This window comes from Nannobrachium achirus, assembly GCF_963921795.1.
Source record: "Nannobrachium achirus genome assembly, chromosome: 1".
In the NCBI taxonomy this organism is placed as follows: domain Eukaryota; kingdom Metazoa; phylum Chordata; class Actinopteri; order Myctophiformes; family Myctophidae; genus Nannobrachium; species Nannobrachium achirus.
The window spans coordinates 67,197,455-67,224,418 of NC_137810.1; the positions used below are offsets into that span (position 1 = coordinate 67,197,455).

Genomic DNA, 26,964 nt, shown 5'->3' on the forward strand with positions numbered 1-26,964 from the left:
ACAACATGGGCCTCACACAGAGTGTTGATTATGAAAAAAATATACAGATTCAATTAATTTTCACAAAACTATAGTGGATCACAGGTTAGTTATGATAAAGGACTTTGATAAAGTGAGTAACTTAAGAAAGGTGTACTCCATTTTCATTTTATGAACAATTATTGTCATGTCACACCAGATGACGGTTTTAGGCACAAGTACAACAAACTGCTCAATAAAGTCTGATTCCAATAAAATATCTAAAAACAAAATGTGTTTCCATAAAGTTGAGAGTGAGTAGAACAAAAGTAAATAATTTTTATGCCTGCTATTTAAAGTTTTTTAAAAAACATGTTTTTTGGGGCGTCACGTCACTGACCCGGATTCAGTCAGATTCTCGGAGCAGGGATCTCTATATATGGACAAAACATTGATTCTGTTAGGGATCTCCATTTATGGGCATAAAAGGGATTAGTGATGTCAGATATTTAGAGCAGGGATCTCCATATATGGGCATAAAAGGGATTGTATCCCAGATGATGCCCTGTTAGGAGAACCACACTAACAGAATCCATATATGGCCAAGATAGATGGCCAAGACCAAGACAGATGGTGCGACCTCGCCCTTTAGGGCGAGGTCGCGTTTCGCCCTTAGGCGTCTTACTGGTGTACTGTAATCAGATAAACAATAATCTTCAAGGTATCTCAAACATCCACCAAACTCTTAAATGTAGAAATATAAACTCAGATAAACTGTCCAAATACAGTAAATCACATAAGTAAAGAAATAAACCTCCTCACAATATAAAAATACAAAGTGTAGAAGTCTACAAACAAGAACAGTCAGTGAGGAGCTAGGCTACTAGCCAAACAAATACAGCATGTGCTCTCAATTAAGCATATATGATATAACACAACATACAGAGGCATAGAGGCATCTAAATACTCAAGAACAGACCATGGAAGATGGACTTACTTTGGTTTCATGAACGCACACAAAGGAAAATGGATTAAACAGAAATGCACAGAGAGCATTGTGACTTGTCCTCTCTGTGGCAAACACTATAATGAATCAAGAAAGCCTCTGCAGATGATTACCTAATGAAACACCTGTCTGTAGCTAATTAGAAACTGAAACACCTGTCTGCAGTCCATGACCAAGTCCAGCCACTAGGCGTCACTGACAGGCTTTCTGACACAGCCGCCCCCAAATGTCTATCTGGACATTTGAACAACTAAGAAAGGCTGTCAGGGGCATCTTCATTGAAGTGTCTGGGAAGCTCAGCCCTGGTAGGTACTGACGGATGAAGGTGGACCAGAAACTGTCTATCAGTGCCTGGCTGTGTCGCTCTGTCAGTTGAAGAAGAGATGAGTCTCGGCGTTCCATGTCCAGAAGGTTTGGGATGATCTGATCTGGCGTAAGGGGGTCCAGCTGGTTAAATGGGGAAATGGGACATTTGCCCTTGAAGGCTTTGGCTTTGACTTTATTTGGGAATGAGTCCATCTGGGCTGGTTGCAACAGCGTCCTCTCTGCTGCAATGTAGTCATGGGCATGGTGAGGCAGGCTTGTATCGGGGGCAGCCGCCCCGTGAAGGGACCTCGCAGTGACTTGGAGAAGCTCCTTCCGTGTGTGGAAGAGGCTGAGGTCAGGGACCTTGGAAGTAGGAGCTACAGACACCACTCCCATGGAGCAGTAGGACTCAGTCTGCTGGGGTTCTACGGCAAGATGCTCTGCACTTTGAAGGCTGGGCAGTAAAGCCTCCTGCATAGCTTGTAAAGTGGCAGCTGAAGTTGGCCAGAGGAGGGGTGTGACAGTGGCTGTCTGCTGGTCCTGCTCAGACCTGGATGCTACCTTAGAAGTCAGGGTGTCAACTTGCCAAGGGCGGTTGGTATGACTGAGGTTCTCACTGGAGAGTAAAGCAGTTGTGATATGGAAGCATTGTTGCTCACCATATGGGCTTTGGATGGGACCCATTGGACCTTGGAGTGACCAACCAAGTAGTGTTTGGGTGGCGACAGGTCCATCCTGTGGTCCTCGACATACAGGCTGGATGGGAGTGATCAGATGGGGTAGGTCAGACCCGATCAGCAGTAATGGCAGGGCATGGTCCACTGGCGGTAATGGAAGCCCTCTCAAATGTTGGTACTGCTGCTGTAGAGCAGTAACTGGATAAGTGTGCTCGGCAAAGCTTAACCCATTAGCAGTGAAGGCATTAGAGATTTTGTACCGTTCAGTAGGCTTGAGCAGCGGGGATATCTCTAATGAAACTGCGGCACCATCAAGTAGTTTGACAGGCTGGTGGACAGTTCGCAATGGGAGAGTCTCTGGGCAGACTGTGAGTTTGAGTCTCTGCACGACCTCAGGGAGAATAATACTTCTCTCGGATCCGTCATCGAGGATAGCATGGGCCTCCATGGTGTGGTGACCGTTGTGGAGGAGCACCTTCACCACTTTCATCATGACTCCCTGAGATACTCTGGTGGTCGGTAGGCTGACCATCAAGGACGAGGTGGAGGTTTCTTGGATGGAGTCATGCAGGACTGTAAGGTGCAGCTCTTTGCAGACTTTGCATGGGCGTTTCAGGCTGCAATTGTCTACAGCAGGGGTTCCCAAACTTTTTTGGCTGAGGGCACCTCTATAAATATTTTTTTCATCCGAGGCACCCTTAAATTATATGATTTTCACTCCCAGCACATTATATTTATGGCATATTTTAGCGATTATGTTGCGAGGAAAACGTTGAGATAATAGACATTTTGGTTAGAACTGACTGAACATAACTTTGTACTTCAAGTTTAAAATGATACTAAATATATTTTTAAGTGTCCAAATAAATTCCTAATATTATCAAATGATCTCGCGGCACCCCTGAACTGCTGTCACGGCACCCCAGGGTGCCCCGTCACCCACTTTGAAAACCCCTGGTCTACAGCATGTCCTCGACCACATTTCCAACACCTATTGCCATCTTTAATCCACAGGACAATCTGGTTGGTGCTCAACTTCTTGAACTCCTCACAGGAGTTGAGGTAATGGTCTTGGTTGTCGCAGTGGGGACAGTAGGGAGTAGGCTTGGGTGCAGTAGCCTTCTCTTCCGCTGTGAGGAAAACTGGGGTTGGCCTTTGCTTTGGCTGAATGGGCCATTGGTCTTTCCTGACTGGCTTGGGGTTATCATTCTCATAAAGAGCTGCAGCACGACTGGAGATGCGTTTGGCTTGTGACTTGACCTGCAGCCATGTAGCAAGGTCAGGAAGAGTGTATGTCCTGTGAGTACCTGACTGTAGGATGTGATGAGTCAGGCAATACTCTACGAAGCCGTCACGATAGGCTGGAGGCATCTTGCTGAGTAATCGGTCCACGTGTGAACCACAGTGGAGCTCATAGCCATTCTGGCCTTCAAGTGTCTTTAACATCCCCACCAGGGACTGGACAGAGAGAGCGAAGGTATCAAAGGTGTCTTTTTATTGAACCTTGAAAGGGCTTGAAAGGGTGCTGTAGCTTTTTGGATAAGGGCTTGAAAGGGTGCTGTAGCTTTTTGGATAAGTACTGTTACAGTACTGTTCTTGTTTCTTCCTACCGTTTTCTTTCTTCTCTGTAACTTTGTAAATAACTGTTTACTGCTGTGCTACCATTGGGCAACTGAGTTTCCCCCTTGGGATAATAAAGGTAAAGGTATCTATCTAACTGTTTTGTTTGCTCAATTGATTACTGCCAATGATTACCAGAGTGAAACAAATCCCACTGCACATTATTAGCCTTTGAATGTTCTATAGTGTTGTTCACTGAAGAAACAAGATGCATTTGATAACGCAAAGCTGTCTGCTATTCTTATGGACACATACTCTGAACTTAGTGAAAGCTGAAGGTAAGAACTAGGGGTGTAACGATATAGTAACTGTATCGAAATATAGTTTTTAACTTATAACATCGAAGTATATTGAAATTAAAACAGCTAAAATCGAATCGTATCGTTTTATTTTGTATCGTATCGAATCAGCAGTGTAAAGAATTGATAGTATCGATACTACCTACTTTGAATTTAGCATTTTTAAGAAGAAAAAATTAAAAGGAGGGGTTTCATCACTTTTCCTTTCCATATAGCTACACTGGTTTATCGATAAATGTGTGTAATCTCTGGGTCCATGTCAAGGTGCAGGTTTGTCAATATACAATGTCCATGTATTTGGTAGATAATCACTGTGTTTACTTATTTATATCCATAATAATACATGTTTCCCTTAAAAACCTGCACTATCCACACCTTTCACACAGATTTAATTTCTTTGCTAAAATAGTTACTATAACGATTTTAAATAATTAAATCGAATCGTATCGTATCGCCATGAATTAACCAATATCGTCCATGTATCGTATTGTCAACCATGTATCGTGATATGTATCGAATCGCTATTAAATTGTATCGTTACACCCCTAGTAAGAACATTCTCATTTACGGAGGAGATTGGATATTATGTTTTTTCTCATTTTTTCTTTCTTTGTACTGATCAGTGCAAATTTTAACAGCAAATGTTGATTTAGTTTTAGTTACTGTAACGAAGGGGGGCACCTCCAATTACTCGAAACAGGGTTTACTGGTGAGGGCGGACAATATGGACTAGATTCCGATCAGAGAATCAGGCTGGGTCTGGAGAAGGGACTTCTTTATGAATATTTATTCCATTTACAATGGGTGTGATAAAGGGTGTGGTCTGGAAATAAAGCAATAATAAATAATACTAGAAAATATTGTTCCTTCGAAACAATTGTGGGCTCGCTTCAAGCCAGAAAACAATGGCTATAAAAGTACAAAATGTCAAGATGGCAGGCAGTGCTCTCTTTGACGTTTATTCATTGAATTATTAAAAAAGCATGTTTCAATTTTAAAGAAATCCGATCTGAGAGATCTTTAGATATCGGTCCAAAGTTCACGTAAAAAAAGTTTTGTGCACGTGGAGCGAAAATTCCAGAATAAAAGCGGGTTTACGCGTTTTACAAACTGCTCAAAATGGCGGAAAATCGAAGGGCGGAGCTTACTTAAAAACGACACAGATGTCTTCCGCTTGAGTCAAAGCATGCGTGTAACAAGTTGCATGTCTTAAAACGAAACGAGTCATGACTTTTGCCCATTTGAAGTTTGAATTTTCAAACGCTTCGTATAGTGCCCCCCTTTGGCCGATTGGAATAAAATTGGTTTCAGTGATACTTTGACTAACCCTCTACATCTTTGCCAAATGCCATGAACGTGTAACTTTGCATGTATGATTTAGAGGCTGAAGAATAATTTACATAAAACCGCAATATTGATTGAATTATTAAAAAATTATATTTCACTTTAAAATAAATCCGCGAAGACAGTTTGACCGTATTGGTCCAAAGTTCATGTGAAAAAAGTTTCATGCGCGTAACAAAAAAAACCCAGGAGGAGATAGATTTTTACTGTTTTTCATATTATTCCGAATTGTGGGAGACCTAAAGGTCAGAGGTCAAAAGTTAGAGGGTAAAAGTTGTTCGGCATGAGGAGACGCATAAGTGTATACAGGTTTCATGGCTGTACCTCAAACTCAGCATGAGCTATACCTGTTCAAAGATCGCACTTTCGAAGGCTTCCTACAGCGCCACCATTTGGCCGATTGCTGTAAAAAGTAATAGCACACTTCACCACTGTAAGCTGAACACATTGATGTTTTTATTTTCATTTTCTCACTAAGTATGTAGGAGTTGAAAGGAACCGAAGTTTTTGGGATACTTGATATAGTATAGTATAGAAACTAGAAAATATTGTTCCTTCGAAACAATTGTGGGCTCGCTTCACGCCAGAAAACAATGGCTATAAAAGTACAAAATGTCAAGATCGCAGGCAGTGCTCTCTGACTGAACATAACTTTGTACTTCAAGTTTAAAATGATACTAAATATATTTTTAAGTGTCCAAATAAATTCCTAATATTATCAAATGATCTCGCGGCACCCCTGAACTGCTGTCACGGCACCCCAGGGTGCCCCGTCACCCACTTTGAAAACCCCTGGTCTACAGCATGTCCTCGACCACATTTCCAACACCTATTGCCATCTTTAATCCACAGGACAATCTGGTTGGTGCTCAACTTCTTGAACTCCTCACAGGAGTTGAGGTAATGGTCTTGGTTGTCGCAGTGGGGACAGTAGGGAGTAGGCTTGGGTGCAGTAGCCTTCTCTTCCGCTGTGAGGAAAACTGGGGTTGGCCTTTGCTTTGGCTGAATGGGCCATTGGTCTTTCCTGACTGGCTTGGGGTTATCATTCTCATAAAGAGCTGCAGCACGACTGGAGATGCGTTTGGCTTGTGACTTGACCTGCAGCCATGTAGCAAGGTCAGGAAGAGTGTATGTCCTGTGAGTACCTGACTGTAGGATGTGATGAGTCAGGCAATACTCTACGAAGCCGTCACGATAGGCTGGAGGCATCTTGCTGAGTAATCGGTCCACGTGTGAACCACAGTGGAGCTCATAGCCATTCTGGCCTTCAAGTGTCTTTAACATCCCCACCAGGGACTGGACAGAGAGAGCGAAGGTATCAAAGGTGTCTTTTTATTGAACCTTGAAAGGGCTTGAAAGGGTGCTGTAGCTTTTTGGATAAGGGCTTGAAAGGGTGCTGTAGCTTTTTGGATAAGTACTGTTACAGTACTGTTCTTGTTTCTTCCTACCGTTTTCTTTCTTCTCTGTAACTTTGTAAATAACTGTTTACTGCTGTGCTACCATTGGGCAACTGAGTTTCCCCCTTGGGATAATAAAGGTAAAGGTATCTATCTAACTGTTTTGTTTGCTCAATTGATTACTGCCAATGATTACCAGAGTGAAACAAATCCCACTGCACATTATTAGCCTTTGAATGTTCTATAGTGTTGTTCACTGAAGAAACAAGATGCATTTGATAACGCAAAGCTGTCTGCTATTCTTATGGACACATACTCTGAACTTAGTGAAAGCTGAAGGTAAGAACTAGGGGTGTAACGATATAGTAACTGTATCGAAATATAGTTTTTAACTTATAACATCGAAGTATATTGAAATTAAAACAGCTAAAATCGAATCGTATCGTTTTATTTTGTATCGTATCGAATCAGCAGTGTAAAGAATTGATAGTATCGATACTACCTACTTTGAATTTAGCATTTTTAAGAAGAAAAAATTAAAAGGAGGGGTTTCATCACTTTTCCTTTCCATATAGCTACACTGGTTTATCGATAAATGTGTGTAATCTCTGGGTCCATGTCAAGGTGCAGGTTTGTCAATATACAATGTCCATGTATTTGGTAGATAATCACTGTGTTTACTTATTTATATCCATAATAATACATGTTTCCCTTAAAAACCTGCACTATCCACACCTTTCACACAGATTTAATTTCTTTGCTAAAATAGTTACTATAACGATTTTAAATAATTAAATCGAATCGTATCGTATCGCCATGAATTAACCAATATCGTCCATGTATCGTATTGTCAACCATGTATCGTGATATGTATCGAATCGCTATTAAATTGTATCGTTACACCCCTAGTAAGAACATTCTCATTTACGGAGGAGATTGGATATTATGTTTTTTCTCATTTTTTCTTTCTTTGTACTGATCAGTGCAAATTTTAACAGCAAATGTTGATTTAGTTTTAGTTACTGTAACGAAGGGGGGCACCTCCAATTACTCGAAACAGGGTTTACTGGTGAGGGCGGACAATATGGACTAGATTCCGATCAGAGAATCAGGCTGGGTCTGGAGAAGGGACTTCTTTATGAATATTTATTCCATTTACAATGGGTGTGATAAAGGGTGTGGTCTGGAAATAAAGCAATAATAAATAATACTAGAAAATATTGTTCCTTCGAAACAATTGTGGGCTCGCTTCAAGCCAGAAAACAATGGCTATAAAAGTACAAAATGTCAAGATGGCAGGCAGTGCTCTCTTTGACGTTTATTCATTGAATTATTAAAAAAGCATGTTTCAATTTTAAAGAAATCCGATCTGAGAGATCTTTAGATATCGGTCCAAAGTTCACGTAAAAAAAGTTTTGTGCACGTGGAGCGAAAATTCCAGAATAAAAGCGGGTTTACGCGTTTTACAAACTGCTCAAAATGGCGGAAAATCGAAGGGCGGAGCTTACTTAAAAACGACACAGATGTCTTCCGCTTGAGTCAAAGCATGCGTGTAACAAGTTGCATGTCTTAAAACGAAACGAGTCATGACTTTTGCCCATTTGAAGTTTGAATTTTCAAACGCTTCGTATAGTGCCCCCCTTTGGCCGATTGGAATAAAATTGGTTTCAGTGATACTTTGACTAACCCTCTACATCTTTGCCAAATGCCATGAACGTGTAACTTTGCATGTATGATTTAGAGGCTGAAGAATAATTTACATAAAACCGCAATATTGATTGAATTATTAAAAAATTATATTTCACTTTAAAATAAATCCGCGAAGACAGTTTGACCGTATTGGTCCAAAGTTCATGTGAAAAAAGTTTCATGCGCGTAACAAAAAAAACCCAGGAGGAGATAGATTTTTACTGTTTTTCATATTATTCCGAATTGTGGGAGACCTAAAGGTCAGAGGTCAAAAGTTAGAGGGTAAAAGTTGTTCGGCATGAGGAGACGCATAAGTGTATACAGGTTTCATGGCTGTACCTCAAACTCAGCATGAGCTATACCTGTTCAAAGATCGCACTTTCGAAGGCTTCCTACAGCGCCACCATTTGGCCGATTGCTGTAAAAAGTAATAGCACACTTCACCACTGTAAGCTGAACACATTGATGTTTTTATTTTCATTTTCTCACTAAGTATGTAGGAGTTGAAAGGAACCGAAGTTTTTGGGATACTTGATATAGTATAGTATAGAAACTAGAAAATATTGTTCCTTCGAAACAATTGTGGGCTCGCTTCACGCCAGAAAACAATGGCTATAAAAGTACAAAATGTCAAGATCGCAGGCAGTGCTCTCTGACTGAACATAACTTTGTACTTCAAGTTTAAAATGATACTAAATATATTTTTAAGTGTCCAAATAAATTCCTAATATTATCAAATGATCTCGCGGCACCCCTGAACTGCTGTCACGGCACCCCAGGGTGCCCCGTCACCCACTTTGAAAACCCCTGGTCTACAGCATGTCCTCGACCACATTTCCAACACCTATTGCCATCTTTAATCCACAGGACAATCTGGTTGGTGCTCAACTTCTTGAACTCCTCACAGGAGTTGAGGTAATGGTCTTGGTTGTCGCAGTGGGGACAGTAGGGAGTAGGCTTGGGTGCAGTAGCCTTCTCTTCCGCTGTGAGGAAAACTGGGGTTGGCCTTTGCTTTGGCTGAATGGGCCATTGGTCTTTCCTGACTGGCTTGGGGTTATCATTCTCATAAAGAGCTGCAGCACGACTGGAGATGCGTTTGGCTTGTGACTTGACCTGCAGCCATGTAGCAAGGTCAGGAAGAGTGTATGTCCTGTGAGTACCTGACTGTAGGATGTGATGAGTCAGGCAATACTCTACGAAGCCGTCACGATAGGCTGGAGGCATCTTGCTGAGTAATCGGTCCACGTGTGAACCACAGTGGAGCTCATAGCCATTCTGGCCTTCAAGTGTCTTTAACATCCCCACCAGGGACTGGACAGAGAGAGCGAAGGTATCAAAGGTGTCTTTTTATTGAACCTTGAAAGGGCTTGAAAGGGTGCTGTAGCTTTTTGGATAAGGGCTTGAAAGGGTGCTGTAGCTTTTTGGATAAGTACTGTTACAGTACTGTTCTTGTTTCTTCCTACCGTTTTCTTTCTTCTCTGTAACTTTGTAAATAACTGTTTACTGCTGTGCTACCATTGGGCAACTGAGTTTCCCCCTTGGGATAATAAAGGTAAAGGTATCTATCTAACTGTTTTGTTTGCTCAATTGATTACTGCCAATGATTACCAGAGTGAAACAAATCCCACTGCACATTATTAGCCTTTGAATGTTCTATAGTGTTGTTCACTGAAGAAACAAGATGCATTTGATAACGCAAAGCTGTCTGCTATTCTTATGGACACATACTCTGAACTTAGTGAAAGCTGAAGGTAAGAACTAGGGGTGTAACGATATAGTAACTGTATCGAAATATAGTTTTTAACTTATAACATCGAAGTATATTGAAATTAAAACAGCTAAAATCGAATCGTATCGTTTTATTTTGTATCGTATCGAATCAGCAGTGTAAAGAATTGATAGTATCGATACTAACTACTTTGAATTTAGCATTTTTAAGAAGAAAAAATTAAAAGGAGAGGTTTCATCACTTTTCCTTTCCATATAGCTACACTGGTTTATCGATAAATGTGTGTAATCTCTGGGTCCATGTCAAGGTGCAGGTTTGTCAATATACAATGTCCATGTATTTGGTAGATAATCACTGTGTTTACTTATTTATATCCATAATAATACATGTTTCCCTTAAAAACCTGCACTATCCACACCTTTCACACAGATTTAATTTCTTTGCTAAAATAGTTACTATATCGATTTTAAATAATTAAATCGAATCGTATCGTATCGCCATGAATTAACCAATATCGTCCATGTATCGTATTGTCAACCATGTATCGTGATATGTATCGAATCGCTATTAAATTGTATCGTTACACCCCTAGTAAGAACATTCTCATTTACGGAGGAGATTGGATATTATGTTTTTTCTCATTTTTTCTTTCTTTGTACTGATCAGTGCAAATTTTAACAGCAAATGTTGATTTAGTTTTAGTTACTGTAACGAAGGGGGGCACCTCCAATTACTCGAAACAGGGTTTACTGGTGAGGGCGGACAATATGGACTAGATTCCGATCAGAGAATCAGGCTGGGTCTGGAGAAGGGACTTCTTTATGAATATTTATTCCATTTACAATGGGTGTGTGATAAAGGGTGTGGTCTGGAAATAAAGCAATAATAAATAATACTAGAAAATATTGTTCCTTCGAAACAATTGTGGGCTCGCTTCAAGCCAGAAAACAATGGCTATAAAAGTACAAAATGTCAAGATGGCAGGCAGTGCTCTCTTTGACGTTTATTCATTGAATTATTAAAAAAGCATGTTTCAATTTTAAAGAAATCCGATCTGACAGATCTTTAGATATCGGTCCAAAGTTCACGTAAAAAAAGTTTTGTGCACGTGGAGCGAAAATTCCAGAATAAAAGCGGGTTTACGCGTTTTACAAACTGCTCAAAATGGCGGAAAATCGAAGGGCGGAGCTTACTTAAAAACGACACAGATGTCTTCCGCTTGAGTCAAAGCATGCGTGTAACAAGTTGCATGTCTTAAAACGAAACGAGTCATGACTTTTGCCCATTTGAAGTTTGAATTTTCAAACGCTTCGTATAGCGCCCCCCTTTGGCCGATTGGAATAAAATTGGTTTCAGTGATACTTTGACTAACCCTCTACATCTTTGCCAAATGCCATGAACGTGTAACTTTGCATGTATGATTTAGAGGCTGAAGAATAATTTACATAAAACCGCAATATTGATTGAATTATTAAAAAATTATATTTCACTTTAAAATAAATCCGCGAAGACAGTTTGACCGTATTGGTCCAAAGTTCATGTGAAAAAAGTTTCATGCGCGTAACAAAAAAACCCCAGGAGGAGATAGATTTTTACTGTTTTTCATATTATTCCGAATTGTGGGAGACCTAAAGGTCAGAGGTCAAAAGTTAGAGGGTAAAAGTTGTTCGGCATGAGGAGACGCATAAGTGTATACAGGTTTCATGGCTGTATGTATAACACAGCATGAGCTATACCTGTTCAAAGATCGCACTTTCGAAGGCTTCCTACAGCGCCACCATTTGGCCGATTGCTGTAAAAAGTAATAGCACACTTCACCACTGTAAGCTGAACACATTGATGTTTTTATTTTCATTTTCTCACTAAGTATGTAGGAGTTGAAAGGAACCGAAGTTCCCGTCTACCGTCCGATAGATAAACTAGAAAATATTGTTCCTTCGAAACAATTGTGGGCTCGCTTCAAGCCAGAAAACAATGGCTATAAAACTACAAAATGTCAAGATCGCAGGCAGTGCTCTCTTTGACGTTACTGACGTCAAAGATTGGTCCATTTTGTTCCAAAAATGTGTTGTGCAAAAGTTGACCCGCTGGTGGCGCTATAACAGGCCAATGTAAGAAGGGTGGTATCTGTTCCTTGACCTATTGGGAATGTGCTTGCAAGATTTCACGCACATTGCAGGCTGTGTTCATGATTTGATGTGTTTTTGGCCTTGGCCACTTTATGGCTGCTTGCAGCTATATTTATTATTATTATTTTTTTGTGTGTGTGTGCACTTCATAGGCATATTAGATAATGGTCCTTAGATTGTGTGTAGAATGTTTCATGCAAATTGCAAAAAAAAATCTTAACGGGTTTAAGCGTTTCACAAACTGCTCAAAATGATATAGCGCCCCCCCTTTGGCCAATTGGGGTAAAATTGGTTTTAGTGATATTTGGAATAACACTCTACATCTTTGCCAAATGCCATGAACATGTTACTTTGCATGTATGATTTAGAGGCAGAAGAATAATTTGCATAAAACTGCAATATTCATTGAATTTATTTAAAAAAAGCATGTTTCAATTTTAAAGAAATCCGATCCGACAGATCTTTAGATATCGGTCCAAAGTGCACGTAAAAAAAGTTTTGTGCACGTGGAGCGAAAATTCCAGAATAAAAGCGGGTTTACGCGTTTTACAAACTGCTCAAAATGGTGGAAAATCGAAGGGCGGAGCTTACTTAACAACGACACAGATGTCTTCCGCTTGAGTCAAAGCACGTGTGTAACAAGTTGCATGTCTTCAAATGAAACGAGTCATGACTTATGCCCGTTTGAAGTTTGAACTTTCAAACGCTTCGTATAGCGCCCCCCTTTGACCGATTGGAATAAAATTGGTTTCAGTGATACTTTGACTAACCCTCCACATCTTTGCCAAATGCCATGAACGTGTAACTTTGCATGTATGATTTAGAGGCCGAAGAATAATTTGCATAAAACCGCAATATTGATTGAATTATTAAAAAACTATATTTCACTTTAAAAAAAATCTGGTTGATCAATCTGACCGTATTGGTCCAAAGTTCATGTGAAAAAAGTTTTGTGCGCGTAACAAAAAAAACCCAGGAGGAGATAGATTTTTACTGTTTTTCATATAATTCCGAATTGTGGGAGACCTAAAGGTCAGAGGTCAAAAGTTAGAGGGTAAAAGTTGTTTGGCATGAGGAGACGCATAAGTGTATACAGGTTTCATGGCTGTATGTATAACACAGCATGAGCTATACCTGTTCAAAGATCGCACTTTCGAAGGCTTCCTACAGCGCCACCATTTGGCCGATTGCTGTAAAAAGTAAAAAGCACACTTCGCCACAGTAAACTGAACACATTGATGTTTTTATTTTCATTTTCTCACTAAGTATGTAGGAGTTGAAAGGTGCCAAAGTATTGAGGAGAACTTACTAGATAAATAATGACAATATCTAAAGTGTGCTCGCCAGGTACTGGCGAGCCCACAATAATGACAACATCTAAAGTGTGCTCGCCTTTAGGCGAGCCCACAATAATGACAACTAGAAAATATTGTTCCTTCGAAACAATTGTGGGCTCGCTTCAAGCCAGAAAACAATGGCTATAAAAGTACAAAATGTCAAGATCGCAGGCAGTGCTCTCTTTGACGTTACTGACGTCAAAGATTGGTCCATATTGTTCCAAAAATGTGTTGTACAAAAGTTGACCCGCTGGTGGCGCTATAACAGGCCAATGCGAGAAGGGTGGTATTTGTTCCTTGACCTATTGGGAATGTGCTTGCAAGATTTCATGCACATTGCAGGCTGTGTTCATGATTTGAGGTGTTTTTGGCTTTGGCCACTTTATCGCTGCTTCCAGCTATATTTATTATTATTATTATTTTTTTGTGTGTGCGCACTTCATAGGCATATTAGATAATGGTCCTTAGATTGTGTGTAGAATGTTTCATGCAAATTGCAAAATCTTAACAGGTTTAAGCGTTTCACAAACTGCTCAAAATGATATAGCGCCCCCCTTTGGCCAATTGGGGTAAAATTGGTTTTAGTGATATTTGGAATAACACTCTACATCTTTGCCAAATGCCATGAACATGTTACTTTGCATACATGATTTAGAGGCAGAAGAATAATTTGCATAAAACTGCAATATTCATTGAATTTATTAAAAAAGCATGTTTCAATTTTTTAAAAATCCGATCTGACAGATCTTTAGATATCGGTCCGAAGTTCACATAAAAAAAGTTTTGTGCACGTGACGCGAACATTCCAGAATAAAAGCGGGTTTAAGCGTTTCACAAACTGCTCAAAATGGCGGGAAATCTAAGGGCGGAGCTTACTTAACAAAGACACAGATGTCTTCCGCTCGAGTCAAAGCACGCGTGTAAGCAAGTTGCATGACTTCAAACGAAACGAGTCATGACTTATGCCCGTTTGAAGTTTGAAATTTCAAACGCTTCGTATAGCGCCCCCCTTTGGCCGATTGGAATAAAATTGGTTTCAGTGATACTTTGACTAACCCTCTACATCTTTGCCAAATGCCATGAACGTGTAACTTTGCATGTATGATTTAGAGGCCGAAGAATAATTTGCATAAAACCACAATATACATTGAATTATTAAAAAATTATATTTCACTTTAAAAGAAATCCGCCGAGATAAATCTGACCGTATTGGTCCAAAGTTCATGTGAAAAAAGTTTCGTGCGCGTTATGCAAAAATCCCAGGAGGAGATAGATTTTTACTGTTTTTCATATAATTCCAAATTCTGGGAGATCTAAAGGTCAGAGGTCAAAAGTTAGAGGGTAAAAGTTGTTCGGCATGAGGAGACGCATACGTGTATACAGGTTTCATGGCTGTACCTCAAACAGAGCATGAGCTAAACCTGTTCAAAGTTTGCACTTTCGAAGGCTTCCTACAGCGCCACCATTTGGCCGATTGCTGTAAAAAATAATAGCACACTTCGCCACTGTAAACTGAACACATTGATGTTTTTATTTTCATTTTCTCACTAAGTATGTAGGAGTAGAAAGGAACCGAAGTTTTGAGGAGAACTTGATATGCCTGATAGATAAATAATGACAATACAATAAATAATTTTGACAATATCTAAAGTGTGCTCGCCTTATAGGCGAGCCCACAATAATGACAAGAACTAAAGTGTGCTCGCCTGTTTACAGGCGAGCCCACAATAACTAAAGTGTGCTCGCCTGTTTACAGGCGAGCCCACAATAAATAAATAATGACAATAACTAAAGTGTGCTCGCCTATAGGTGAGCCCACAATTAGCATTAGCATAGATATACATATACAGTAGTACACTAGCATAAAGAAATAATATTATCAGCATTAGTTGCGACCGTAAGGGAGCAGTTTACTATGAAAACCTCCACCGGCCGTCCGTCGGTCGGTCACACGTCACACGTCACACCTTTGCCCTGCTCATATCTCCGCAATCACACTGCTAGCTTCGCTGCTGGTGATGTCACTAGCTGTGACAGTGCACCATGCCCAAATTTGGAGATCATGTGTGGCAAAATATCAACACACGAGTGAAAGGCCTTTATCAAGTAACCATAGCAACTAAAAATCAACAAATTGTGCAAAGTGAAATATCTTTATCTGGTAACCATAGAAACCAAAATAATCAACAAATATGAGTATGTGTCCCCTTGTAGTATGTCACTAATTTGAAATATGTGGGAATGGCTGACACAGAACTCCATATTTGGACATAGAAGTGACAGACAGATGATATCTCCATATATGGGCATAAAAGGGCATGGCTGATGATATCTCCATATATGGGCAATTGGGCATAAAAGTCGCAATCAGTAGTATCATATATGTCTCTATATATGGAGTTATATGTTGTTCGTGTCCAAATATGGGGCTTGTGAGGTCAGACTTAGTGAGACTCGTCGGTTATCTCCATATATGGAGGGATGTATTGGTTATCTCCATATCTGGAGATTCAACCTTCAACGATTTTGACATCTTGTTACTAATCTGTCGGTAGATAATGCCGGTCTTATATAAGGGTCATTTGTGTACGGTGTGATGTCATACTGCCAGCATGACTCACACCATCCTTCCTAGACGATTTTGACATATTGTTTGTGGAGATAAGCGACCAACGGTCGCTTATCTCCCGATTAGGGAGTCTTACTGGTATCCATTATACATCAGCATGATTGCGACCATCAGGTCGCAGTTTAGTTGCGACCGTCAGGGAGCAGTTTACTATGAAAACCTCCACCGGCCGTCCGTCGGTCGGTCGGTCACACGTCACACCTTTGCCCTGCTCATATCTCCGCATCAGTATGACATCACACCACATGTGTACACAAACCTTTGTGTACGTTGCTGTGGCAACAGTCTGTTGTTGCTGGTCTGTTAGTGTACGTTAGCAACCACCTTAGCAACCATGGTTTTACCCTAGCAACCAACTGTTTACCCTAGCAACCAACTGTTTACCATAGCAACCAGATACGCAGAGCAGGGATCTCCATATATGGGCATAAACAGGTGACATCACACTGATGTCAGATACTCAGAGCAGGGATTTCTCCATAATATATGGGCATAAAAGGGATTCTGTTAGGGATCTCCATATATGGGCATAAAAGGGATTCTGTTAGGGATCTCCATATATGGGCATACAAGGGATTCTGTTAGGGATCTCCATATATGGGCATAAAAGGGATTCTGTTAGGGATCTCCATATATGGGCATAAAAGGGATTCTGTTAGGGATCTCCATATATGGGCATAAAAGGGATTCTGTTAGGGATCTCCATATATGGGAATACAAGGGATTCTGTTAGGGATCTCCATATATGGGCATAAAAGGGATTCTGTTAGGGATCTCCATATATGGGCATAAAAGGGATTCTGTTAGGGATCTCCATATATGGGCATAAAAGGGATTCTGTTAGCTGTTAGTGATCTCCATATATGGGCATAAAAGGGATGCTGTTAGGGATCTCCATATATGGGCATAAAAGGGATTCTGTTAGGGATCTCCATATATGGGCATGAAAGGGATTCTGTTAGGGATCTCCATATATGGGCATAAAAGGGATTGTATCCCAGATGATGCCCTGTTAGGAGATCCACACTAACAGAATCCATATATGGTCCTACCGACAGCTGCTATAAGCCAACCCTGGCGATAAGGTCTGAGTCGAAGAAATGCTTCTTTCCTGGCAAGAATTGCCCCTTTATACTGTAGAGCTCGTTTGTGTATTGTATGACATCACGCCACATCATCGGCTGAGGACTGTGTGATGTCATCATATCTCCATATATGGAGACATAAGTTGCTCATGCCCAAATATGGGCTGGTGAGGTCAGACTTAGTGTGATGCGTAGGTTATCTCCATATATGGAGATTCAACTTCAATGAGTAACCATGGCAAACTGTCAACTGCCCGTATGTCTTGATAATTGGTAAAACAAACTTTTGGCCTATTTGTGGAGATAAGCGACCAACGGTCGCTTATCTCCCTATTAGGGAGTCTTACTGGTATCAAAACCTCCACCGGCCGTCCGTCCGTCCGTCGGTCGGTCGGTCACACGTGTCACGTCACACCTTTGCCCTGCTCATATCTCCGCATCAGTATGACATCACACCACATGTGTACACAAACCTTTGTGTACGTTGCTGTGGCAACGCCTGATACTGAGGTGATGTGTCACTGTGACATCACAGGTGAGATCGCAGTGATGTCAGATACTCAGAGCAGGGATCTCCATATTTAGGCATAAACAGGTGACATCACAGTGATGTCAGATACTCAGAGCAGGTATCTCCATATATGGGTATAAAATGGATTCTGTTAGGGATCTCCATACTGTATATGGGCATAAAAGGGATTAGTGATGTCAGATACTCAGAGCAGGGATCTCCATATATGGGCATAAAAGGGATTAGTGATGTCAGATACTCAGAGCAGGGATCTCCATATATGGGCATAAAAGGGATTAGTGATGTCAGATACTCAGAGCAGGGATCTCCATATATGGGCATAAAAGGGATTCAGTCAGATTCTCGGAGCAGGGATCTCTATATATGGACAAAAAATTGATTCTGTTAGGGATCTCCATTTATGGGCATAAAAGGGATTAGTGATGTCAGATATTTAGAGCAGGGATCTCCATATATGGGCATAAAAGGGATTGTATCCCAGATGATGCCCTGTTAGGAGAACCACACTAACAGAATCCATATATGGCCAAGATAGATGGCCAAGACCAAGACAGATGGTGCGACCTCGCCCTTTAGGGCGAGGTCGCGTTTCGCCCTTAGGCGTCTTACTGGTAAGAGTGTAAGAGTTTGACTATTTGAAGTAGTCAAACTAACAATAAATGTTCAGAAGCCATTGCCATAAACATGAATGGTTAAAGCCTCAGTATGTGATTTCCTCAACTGGTTGGCTGTATGTAGAACAGCAGCAACATAGGTATGATAATATAATAACCTAATCATCGTCATAAAATCACAAGATTTTATTACTTGCGCCTTCAGAGCGTGCAAGTACTACTTTCGGTGCCGTCTGTTTCCAGCCGTCTGTTTCCGGTCGTCAGTACAAAGGCAGGGCCAATGAGGGAGTGGAGCAGTGTTCTTGGTGACGTCACCACCAACAAGTGCTACCTGATATACGTAAATAACAAGGTGCAAGTTGGCATCTGGACAGAGGTACATACAGACAGCACTCATCTCACCGACCACAGTACTTGGGAGCTCCGCTGGCCACGAGTGCACAAAGCACAAGTTGGCACCTCGACAGAGTGCAGTCTAGTTTTTGCTTTATTCCATGCACCTTGTATGCTGACCCTCTTAAGTCTCCCATCATGCAGGCACCAACCCGTGTGAACACGGAGGCCAGTGTGTGAACACTGACGGCTCCTTCACCTGTAACTGTGTGAGGGGCTACGCCGGGCCGCGCTGTGAACAGGACGTCAACGAGTGTGCCTCCAGCCCCTGTCAGAACGACGGCACCTGTCTGGACCGCATCGGAGACTACACCTGCATCTGCATGCCAGGTACAGTAAAGCAGTTGTACTCGAGTCCATGAGGTGGTGGTATTTGGCATTTGCAAAGAAAATCATAATCGGAAGCATCCTCGTAAATGAAGAAGCGCGATGTAATGAGATGATGATAAAATGCTCATACTGTATCTGTATCATATCTGTATTTTCTAAAACAGTCAGCAAATATGATAACAGAAGCTTAGCTGCAAAAATAAATAAAAAATAAAATAAAAAAAACATTGAGTTTGAAAAAATTAGTGAATCAATAATGTTTGAACCCAGTGCTTACACATGCATGCCTGTGGTGCTGTTCATTGTTTCAGGCTTCAGTGGTGAGATGTGCCAGATTGACATTGACGAATGCTCCAGCACACCTTGTCTAAACGGGGCCAAGTGCATCGATCGACCCAATGGATATGAGTGTGAATGTGCAGAAGGTACTATAACCTTAAACATATATATTTTTTCTTTTGTTTTTTACTGATAAACATGGTAAACATATTGTCAAAATGTCTGTCTTTACTACCTTGTTTTACCTTCATTATGGTCTAAATTAATTGCATCAATTGGATGTTAATAATTTGTTTTAATTAATTCGCTTTTTCGATTTACAGAATCAGAATCAACTTACAAAATAAAAAGTTGATTATGAGAATTAGTAATTCAATTAGTTCGAATTGATTCGTTTTTTAGATTCTCCTTCCTTTGGAGTGCCTGCACTGTCTCAGGCTGCGTCCAAACCCGAAGCTATTTCTTCTATTCTAGTCGCTTCTATCGCTTCACTTTGGTTGCGCAGGGCCGCGTTGGTAAAACATCACGTCCCATTGGAATCAAGGCGAAAAAAGTCCCAGCACCAAACACCCCAAAAATTCTGTGTCTTCAGACAACATCAAAGCTGATTGGCTGTCAGAACGTGATGGGTGGAGTGGGGGTGAAGCGAAGGTCGCTTCAGTTGGATTTTTACAAGTGGGGCGAAGACACCGAAGCAACCGTTCGCGCCGTTCACGCCGCCCCGTTCGGATCGTTCGCGCCACGCGTGTTCGCATCGCGCCCGGCCGTGCGTCGTCTCGTCTTTGCATTGACTTTGTTTGTAATCGCGCCACTCCAACCATCCAGGTTTGAACCCAGCTTTTACACCTCTTATGCTGCATTCACACTGCAGATATATAGTTGAACGTTTTGCTTGCTTAGTCAATGTTATCTCAATGGAAACCAGCTTTAAAGATACAGGACACACACCAAACGAAGGTTTGGAAGCTTTAAAGCTGGTTTCCATTGAGATAACATTGACCAAGCAAGCTAAACGTTCAACTATATATCTGTAGTGTGAATGCAGCTTTAGGGTCGATTCATACTCCACTTTTAGAGCCTAATTTATTTTTCTGTTCGGCTCTGTCTAAACTATGATATGGCGTCATTCAAAGGATCGGGGGGCATGCCGTGTAACATCATTAATTTGGCTCCGAATGACGCCATATCGTAGTTTAGACAGAACTGTTGCTTCGGGACCGAAATAAATTAGGCTCTAAAAGTGGAGTATGAATCGACCCTTAATTTGACTGTGAGGAATCCATCTGAGATAAATTGAGAAACACTAGATACTGTATAAACACTAGATACTGTGTATTTCACACTTTCTATGCTTTTCAACATTCCAAGATGGCTGCCTGAGAGAGCTGCTGTCTGAGAGAGCTGTGTTTTATGGAATATACTCTGTTATCTGCTGGTGGAAACTGACCAATGTCCTCCGAAACACCTCTTATCAGTGTTTATCTGATGTGGATGATACTTTTTTTTAAAGTTTTTGAGCTGGAAACTCTCTGTGTTCAATGCAGTGAAGCTATAGCTGCAGCCTGGAGGAAAGGCTAGCAGGCCCACTCCCACAAGGGCTTTTGTTGCTTTTTTTTAATGTGAGATCCCCGAACTCTCTGTACCAGTGCCTGGACAACGTACTCTACCTCGCTCATGCTTCCTGGCTGGGTTTGCCTGTAACCCGGGGCCAGGTGAGTCGGTGCTGCTCTGTTTGTGAGCCGGATAGCTTGCCAGCTAGCTGCCGGCTAAGCAGGACAAATGGCTTCCTATAGGGAACTAACTACCCGGGCTCGAAGCAAATCGGAGATATACAAGACTCTTGATGGACGAGTTATTGTTGAGGATGAGCTCCTTAATTTCCTTGCAGTGAAAATCAAAACGTTGGCTCAGGATGAGCTTATTCTGATTGCCTCTACCAACTTTGATTCTCAGTGGATTGAGTCATCCAAAAAGTTACTGTTCGAGTTATGCCCCAACACCAAACAGAGGTATGTGGTTTGTAAAGGCACCCAGAAGGACAGTAATAATATAAAAGCCTGCCTTAAAGTATTGAATGAATGTGGAGACAACATCCCACATTTTGTTTCCCACCACCTGGATGACCTGCCACCAGTGACGTTCAATAACTTGGACGTCTCAAACCTGCTAGGCAGAATGGAGCGTCTGTGCAGTGAGGTTTGTGCATTAAGGCAGGCTGTGAAGCTCCAAGCTGATGTTGGTGAGGAACTGACAGCTGTGACCACAGCAGTGATATCCAGAGTATCAGCGCTGGAGCAGCAGGAGGAGCCAAGGGGCATCATCGTTGGAGGGACAGAACCGTCCGGTGAGCTGGGTCCAGACGACTCTGCTGCCTCGGTTGACGGGGACAACACTGTAAAAAATTACAGTCAACTCAACGAGAACAACACTGCCGATTCGATGCCTGTCGTCATGTGTTCAGGGTTGGAAACGAGCCCAGGAGGATCTGCGGTGCTGAGGAGCGAGGGGACACCTGCTGCAGGTTCGAATTGATTCGTTTTTTAGATTCTCCTTCCTTTGGAGTGCCTGCACTGTCTCAGGCTGCGTCCAAACCCGAAGCTATTTCTTCTATTCTAGTCGCTTCTATCGCTTCACTTTGGTTGCGCAGGGCCGCGTTGGTAAAACATCACGTCCCATTGGAATCAAGGCGAAAAAAGTCCCAGCACCAAACACCCCAAAAATTCTGTGTCTTCAGACAACATCAAAGCTGATTGGCTGTCAGAACGTGATGGGTGGAGTGGGGGTGAAGCGAAGGTCGCTTCAGTTGGATTTTTACAAGTGGGGCGAAGACACCGAAGCAACCGTTCGCGCCGTTCACGCCGCCCCGTTCGGATCGTTCGCGCCACGCGTGTTCGCATCGCGCCCGGCCGTGCGTCGTCTCGTCTTTGCATTGACTTTGTTTGTAATCGCGCCACTCCAACCATCCAGGTTTGAACCCAGCTTTTACACCTCTTATGCTGCATTCACACTGCAGATATATAGTTGAACGTTTTGCTTGCTTAGTCAATGTTATCTCAATGGAAACCAGCTTTAAAGATACAGGACACACACCAAACGAAGGTTTGGAAGCTTTAAAGCTGGTTTCCATTGAGATAACATTGACCAAGCAAGCTAAACGTTCAACTATATATCTGTAGTGTGAATGCAGCTTTAGGGTCGATTCATACTCCACTTTTAGAGCCTAATTTATTTTTCTGTTCGGCTCTGTCTAAACTATGATATGGCGTCATTCAAAGGATCGGGGGGCATGCCGTGTAACATCATTAATTTGGCTCCGAATGACGCCATATCGTAGTTTAGACAGAACTGTTGCTTCGGGACCGAAATAAATTAGGCTCTAAAAGTGGAGTATGAATCGACCCTTAATTTGACTGTGAGGAATCCATCTGAGATAAATTGAGAAACACTAGATACTGTATAAACACTAGATACTGTGTATTTCACACTTTCTATGCTTTTCAACATTCCAAGATGGCTGCCTGAGAGAGCTGCTGTCTGAGAGAGCTGTGTTTTATGGAATATACTCTGTTATCTGCTGGTGGAAACTGACCAATGTCCTCCGAAACACCTCTTATCAGTGTTTATCTGATGTGGATGATACTTTTTTTTAAAGTTTTTGAGCTGGAAACTCTCTGTGTTCAATGCAGTGAAGCTATAGCTGCAGCCTGGAGGAAAGGCTAGCAGGCCCACTCCCACAAGGGCTTTTGTTGCTTTTTTTTAATGTGAGATCCCCGAACTCTCTGTACCAGTGCCTGGACAACGTACTCTACCTCGCTCATGCTTCCTGGCTGGGTTTGCCTGTAACCCGGGGCCAGGTGAGTCGGTGCTGCTCTGTTTGTGAGCCGGATAGCTTGCCAGCTAGCTGCCGGCTAAGCAGGACAAATGGCTTCCTATAGGGAACTAACTACCCGGGCTCGAAGCAAATCGGAGATATACAAGACTCTTGATGGACGAGTTATTGTTGAGGATGAGCTCCTTAATTTCCTTGCAGTGAAAATCAAAACGTTGGCTCAGGATGAGCTTATTCTGATTGCCTCTACCAACTTTGATTCTCAGTGGATTGAGTCATCCAAAAAGTTACTGTTCGAGTTATGCCCCAACACCAAACAGAGGTATGTGGTTTGTAAAGGCACCCAGAAGGACAGTAATAATATAAAAGCCTGCCTTAAAGTATTGAATGAATGTGGAGACAACATCCCACATTTTGTTTCCCACCACCTGGATGACCTGCCACCAGTGACGTTCAATAACTTGGACGTCTCAAACCTGCTAGGCAGAATGGAGCGTCTGTGCAGTGAGGTTTGTGCATTAAGGCAGGCTGTGAAGCTCCAAGCTGATGTTGGTGAGGAACTGACAGCTGTGACCACAGCAGTGATATCCAGAGTATCAGCGCTGGAGCAGCAGGAGGAGCCAAGGGGCATCATCGTTGGAGGGACAGAACCGTCCGGTGAGCTGGGTCCAGACGACTCTGCTGCCTCGGTTGACGGGGACAACACTGTAAAAAATTACAGTCAACTCAACGAGAACAACACTGCCGATTCGATGCCTGTCGTCATGTGTTCAGGGTTGGAAACGAGCCCAGGAGGATCTGCGGTGCTGAGGAGCGAGGGGACACCTGCTGCACAAGAGCCACAGAGTGGGCGTTTGCAGCATGACGTCCACCAGGAAATCCCTGGGGACCAGAGCCTGGCCTCTAGCCCAGCGGTGCCGACTACCACCTCGCCTAAATGGTCCTTTGTTGTAAAGCAGCGTCGGGGGCAGAGGGATCCTGCAGTGGTGCGGGCTGCTGGTGGCAAAAGACGGGACCAATCTAAGCCTGTCGTTGTCGGGACGGGCACGCAGGGTAATATCAGAGTCATTCAGACTAAATTGGTCAGCGTCTTTGCGACCAAGTTCTCTCCGGACCTCGATCCAGAGGTGCTGGCGAGCTATCTGGCTGATAAACTTGCACGCAAAGTAACCTGTCAACGCATTGTCACTGTGGGCAATCGCTATAGCTCCTTTAAAGTCTGCGCAGAGTGTAAAGATGTTGCAGAGATGTATGTCCCTGATCTCTGGCCAGAAGGCTCTGTGGTCAGGCGATTCTATGAGCCACGAAAGGCAGGTGCAGTGGGGGCGAACCTACCCCTACCCCCCCCTCTTGCTGGTGGAAGTGCGGTTAACGGGGCATCGCCCGTTCGTTCCGTGTAACTATGCGGGTCGGCTCCTTTAACTGTCGTGGACTGCGTCTTGGCTGCAGTGCTGGGGACAGGGCTCGGCGTGTAGCTGTTGACAATTTGATGCTTAACTGTGACATTTTATGTTTACAAGAGACATTCCTTCCAAAACAAGACCTGGGCCTATTGAATTCTTTTAATGATAACTTTCATGGAGCTGGTGAGTCAACGACTGACCTGTCCATGGGAATTGTGAGGGGGAGGATAGCGGGAGGTGTCGCTGTCCTCTGGCACAAGAAGCTGGACACAGTCATTAATGTTATCAGGCTCGAAGTTGATTGGTGTATTGCGGTTCAGTATAAATCCAACAACAGGGAGTTTATTGTTCTTAATGTGTACACTCCTTATGAATGTAAAGACAATGAGGATGACTACATGTTTAAACTTGCTTTTATTAACTCTTTTATACAGGATAATCACTGCACGTGTGTTTATGTGGTCGGTGACTGGAATGCTGATATTTCAGATGGTGGATCCTTATTTGCAAGACACCTAATACAGTTCTGTGATGATAATGTACTCACCTTATCCAGTCAAGTACTATTGCCAGCTGATAGCTATTCTTACATTAGTGAAGCTTGGCACACAACTTCATGGCTTGACCACTGTGTTAGCACGGCTGATGCACACGCCACTTTACGCTCTATGGAGATTGTGTATGAGGCCTCTATGAGCGACCATATTCCTTTTATGCTCTAACAGGAGATCCAGTGGAAAGCCAGGCTGGAACAAACATGTTCTTGCCCATTACACTGCGGCTAGGGAGGCCTTCAGCGATTGGGTTATGTCAGGCAGACCTAGACATGGTACAGTACTTGACCGTAAGAAGCTTACTCATGCTAGGTACAAGTCTGCCATTCGATTTGTCACTCGGCATGAGAATACTATGAGAGCTGACTCATTGGCTGAGAAACTCCTTAGCTGCAATGTAACTGGCTTCTGGAAAGAGGTGAAAGCATTAAACCGAGGTAGTACACTGCTACCATGCACAATTGAGGGTGTAGCTGGAGCTGATAACATAGCTGAGATATGGAGGCAGCACTACTCTGAACTATTTAATTGTGTTAAAAGTGACCCGTTTAATATAGGCAGCATCCCTAACAGTGATGCTGTTGGAGTTACTGCGAATGAGGTGTTTCAGGCAATATCTCAGCTGGCTGATAACAAAGCCAGCGGCCTTGATCACATCACAGCAGAGCATCTGAAACATGCAAGCCCCAGGGTAGCGGTCCTGCTTGCCATCTGTTTTTCAGGCCTGATGTCACATGGGCTGCTGCCTGACTCCATGCTGTCCGTCACTTTGGTGCCGGTCATCAAGGACAAGGCAGGTAAGGTGGGAAGCATAGACAACTACAGGCCTATTGCACTTGCTAGTATACTCTCAAAGGTTTTAGAGAGAATTTTATTAGATCGTTTAAGCTCTTTTCTTATAACTACTGACAATCAGTTTGGTTTTAAAGCTAAGCATGGTACAGACCTATGTATATATGCATTGAAAGAAGTGATTGGTATGTATAAAGGTAAGAATTCCTCAGTTTTAGTTGGTTTTATTGACGCCTCTAAGGCATTTGATCGGATCAACCATCATAAACTGTTTTTAAAGCTGAAAGAGAGGGGCGTGCCTGCTAGTATTATTAGAATTCTCTCATACTGGTATGCTAACCAGAGCATGCAGATTAGATGGGGCGACAAAGTATCTGCACCGTTTAAGGTTGGTAATGGGGTCCGGCAGGGGGGGATTCTCTCCCCCGCCCTCTTCAATATTTACATGAATGACCTCTCTGTACAGCTCAGTAACTGTAGAACTGGCTGTGTGCTTGGCAACACTCTGATTAATCATTTCATGTATGCTGATGATTTGGCCATCCTGTCTCCTAGCAGTACTGGGTTCCAACAGCTACTGAATATATGTTCAGATTATGGTGTACAATGTGATGTGAAATATAACGCTAAAAAGAGTGTCATCATGGTCTGTAGAACAAGAGAGGACAAGGACCTTTCTTTTCCTTCATTCTATTTGTCAGGTCAGGTTCTGACTGTGTGTGATAAAGCAAAATATCTGGGTCACATCATTACTGACCAATTGAGTGATGATGATGACATATATAGGCAGCGTCGTATGCTCTATGCACAAGCCAACATGCTTAGGAGGAAGTTCTACTTTTGTTCTAATGATGTTAAGATAAACTTGTTCAGAGCCTACTGCACTCCTCTGTATACTGCCCCCTTGTGGGTAAACTATAAGCAGACAAGCATCCAAAAGCTGCAGGTTGCTTACAATGATTGTATGAGGATTCTACTCAGAAAACCAAGATGGTCGAGTGCCAGTCAATTGTTTTGTGAAGTAGGAGTGTGC

General features: G+C 42.4%; 1 protein-coding gene across 1 annotated transcript in view; it reads left to right on the top strand.

Annotated features, from left to right (window-relative positions):
* LOC308289535 (uncharacterized protein) overlaps positions 1-26,964 on the top strand; it is a gene marked incomplete at its 5' end in the record, with an annotated part of 138,822 nt that overhangs the window by 40,422 nt on the left and 71,436 nt on the right. The window contains 2 exons of the mRNA XM_080731239.1: positions 18,874-19,074; positions 19,386-19,499. Of these exons, the coding sequence (XP_080587365.1) occupies positions 18,874-19,074; positions 19,386-19,499 (315 nt within the window). The remainder of the gene's footprint in view (positions 1-18,873; positions 19,075-19,385; positions 19,500-26,964) is intronic.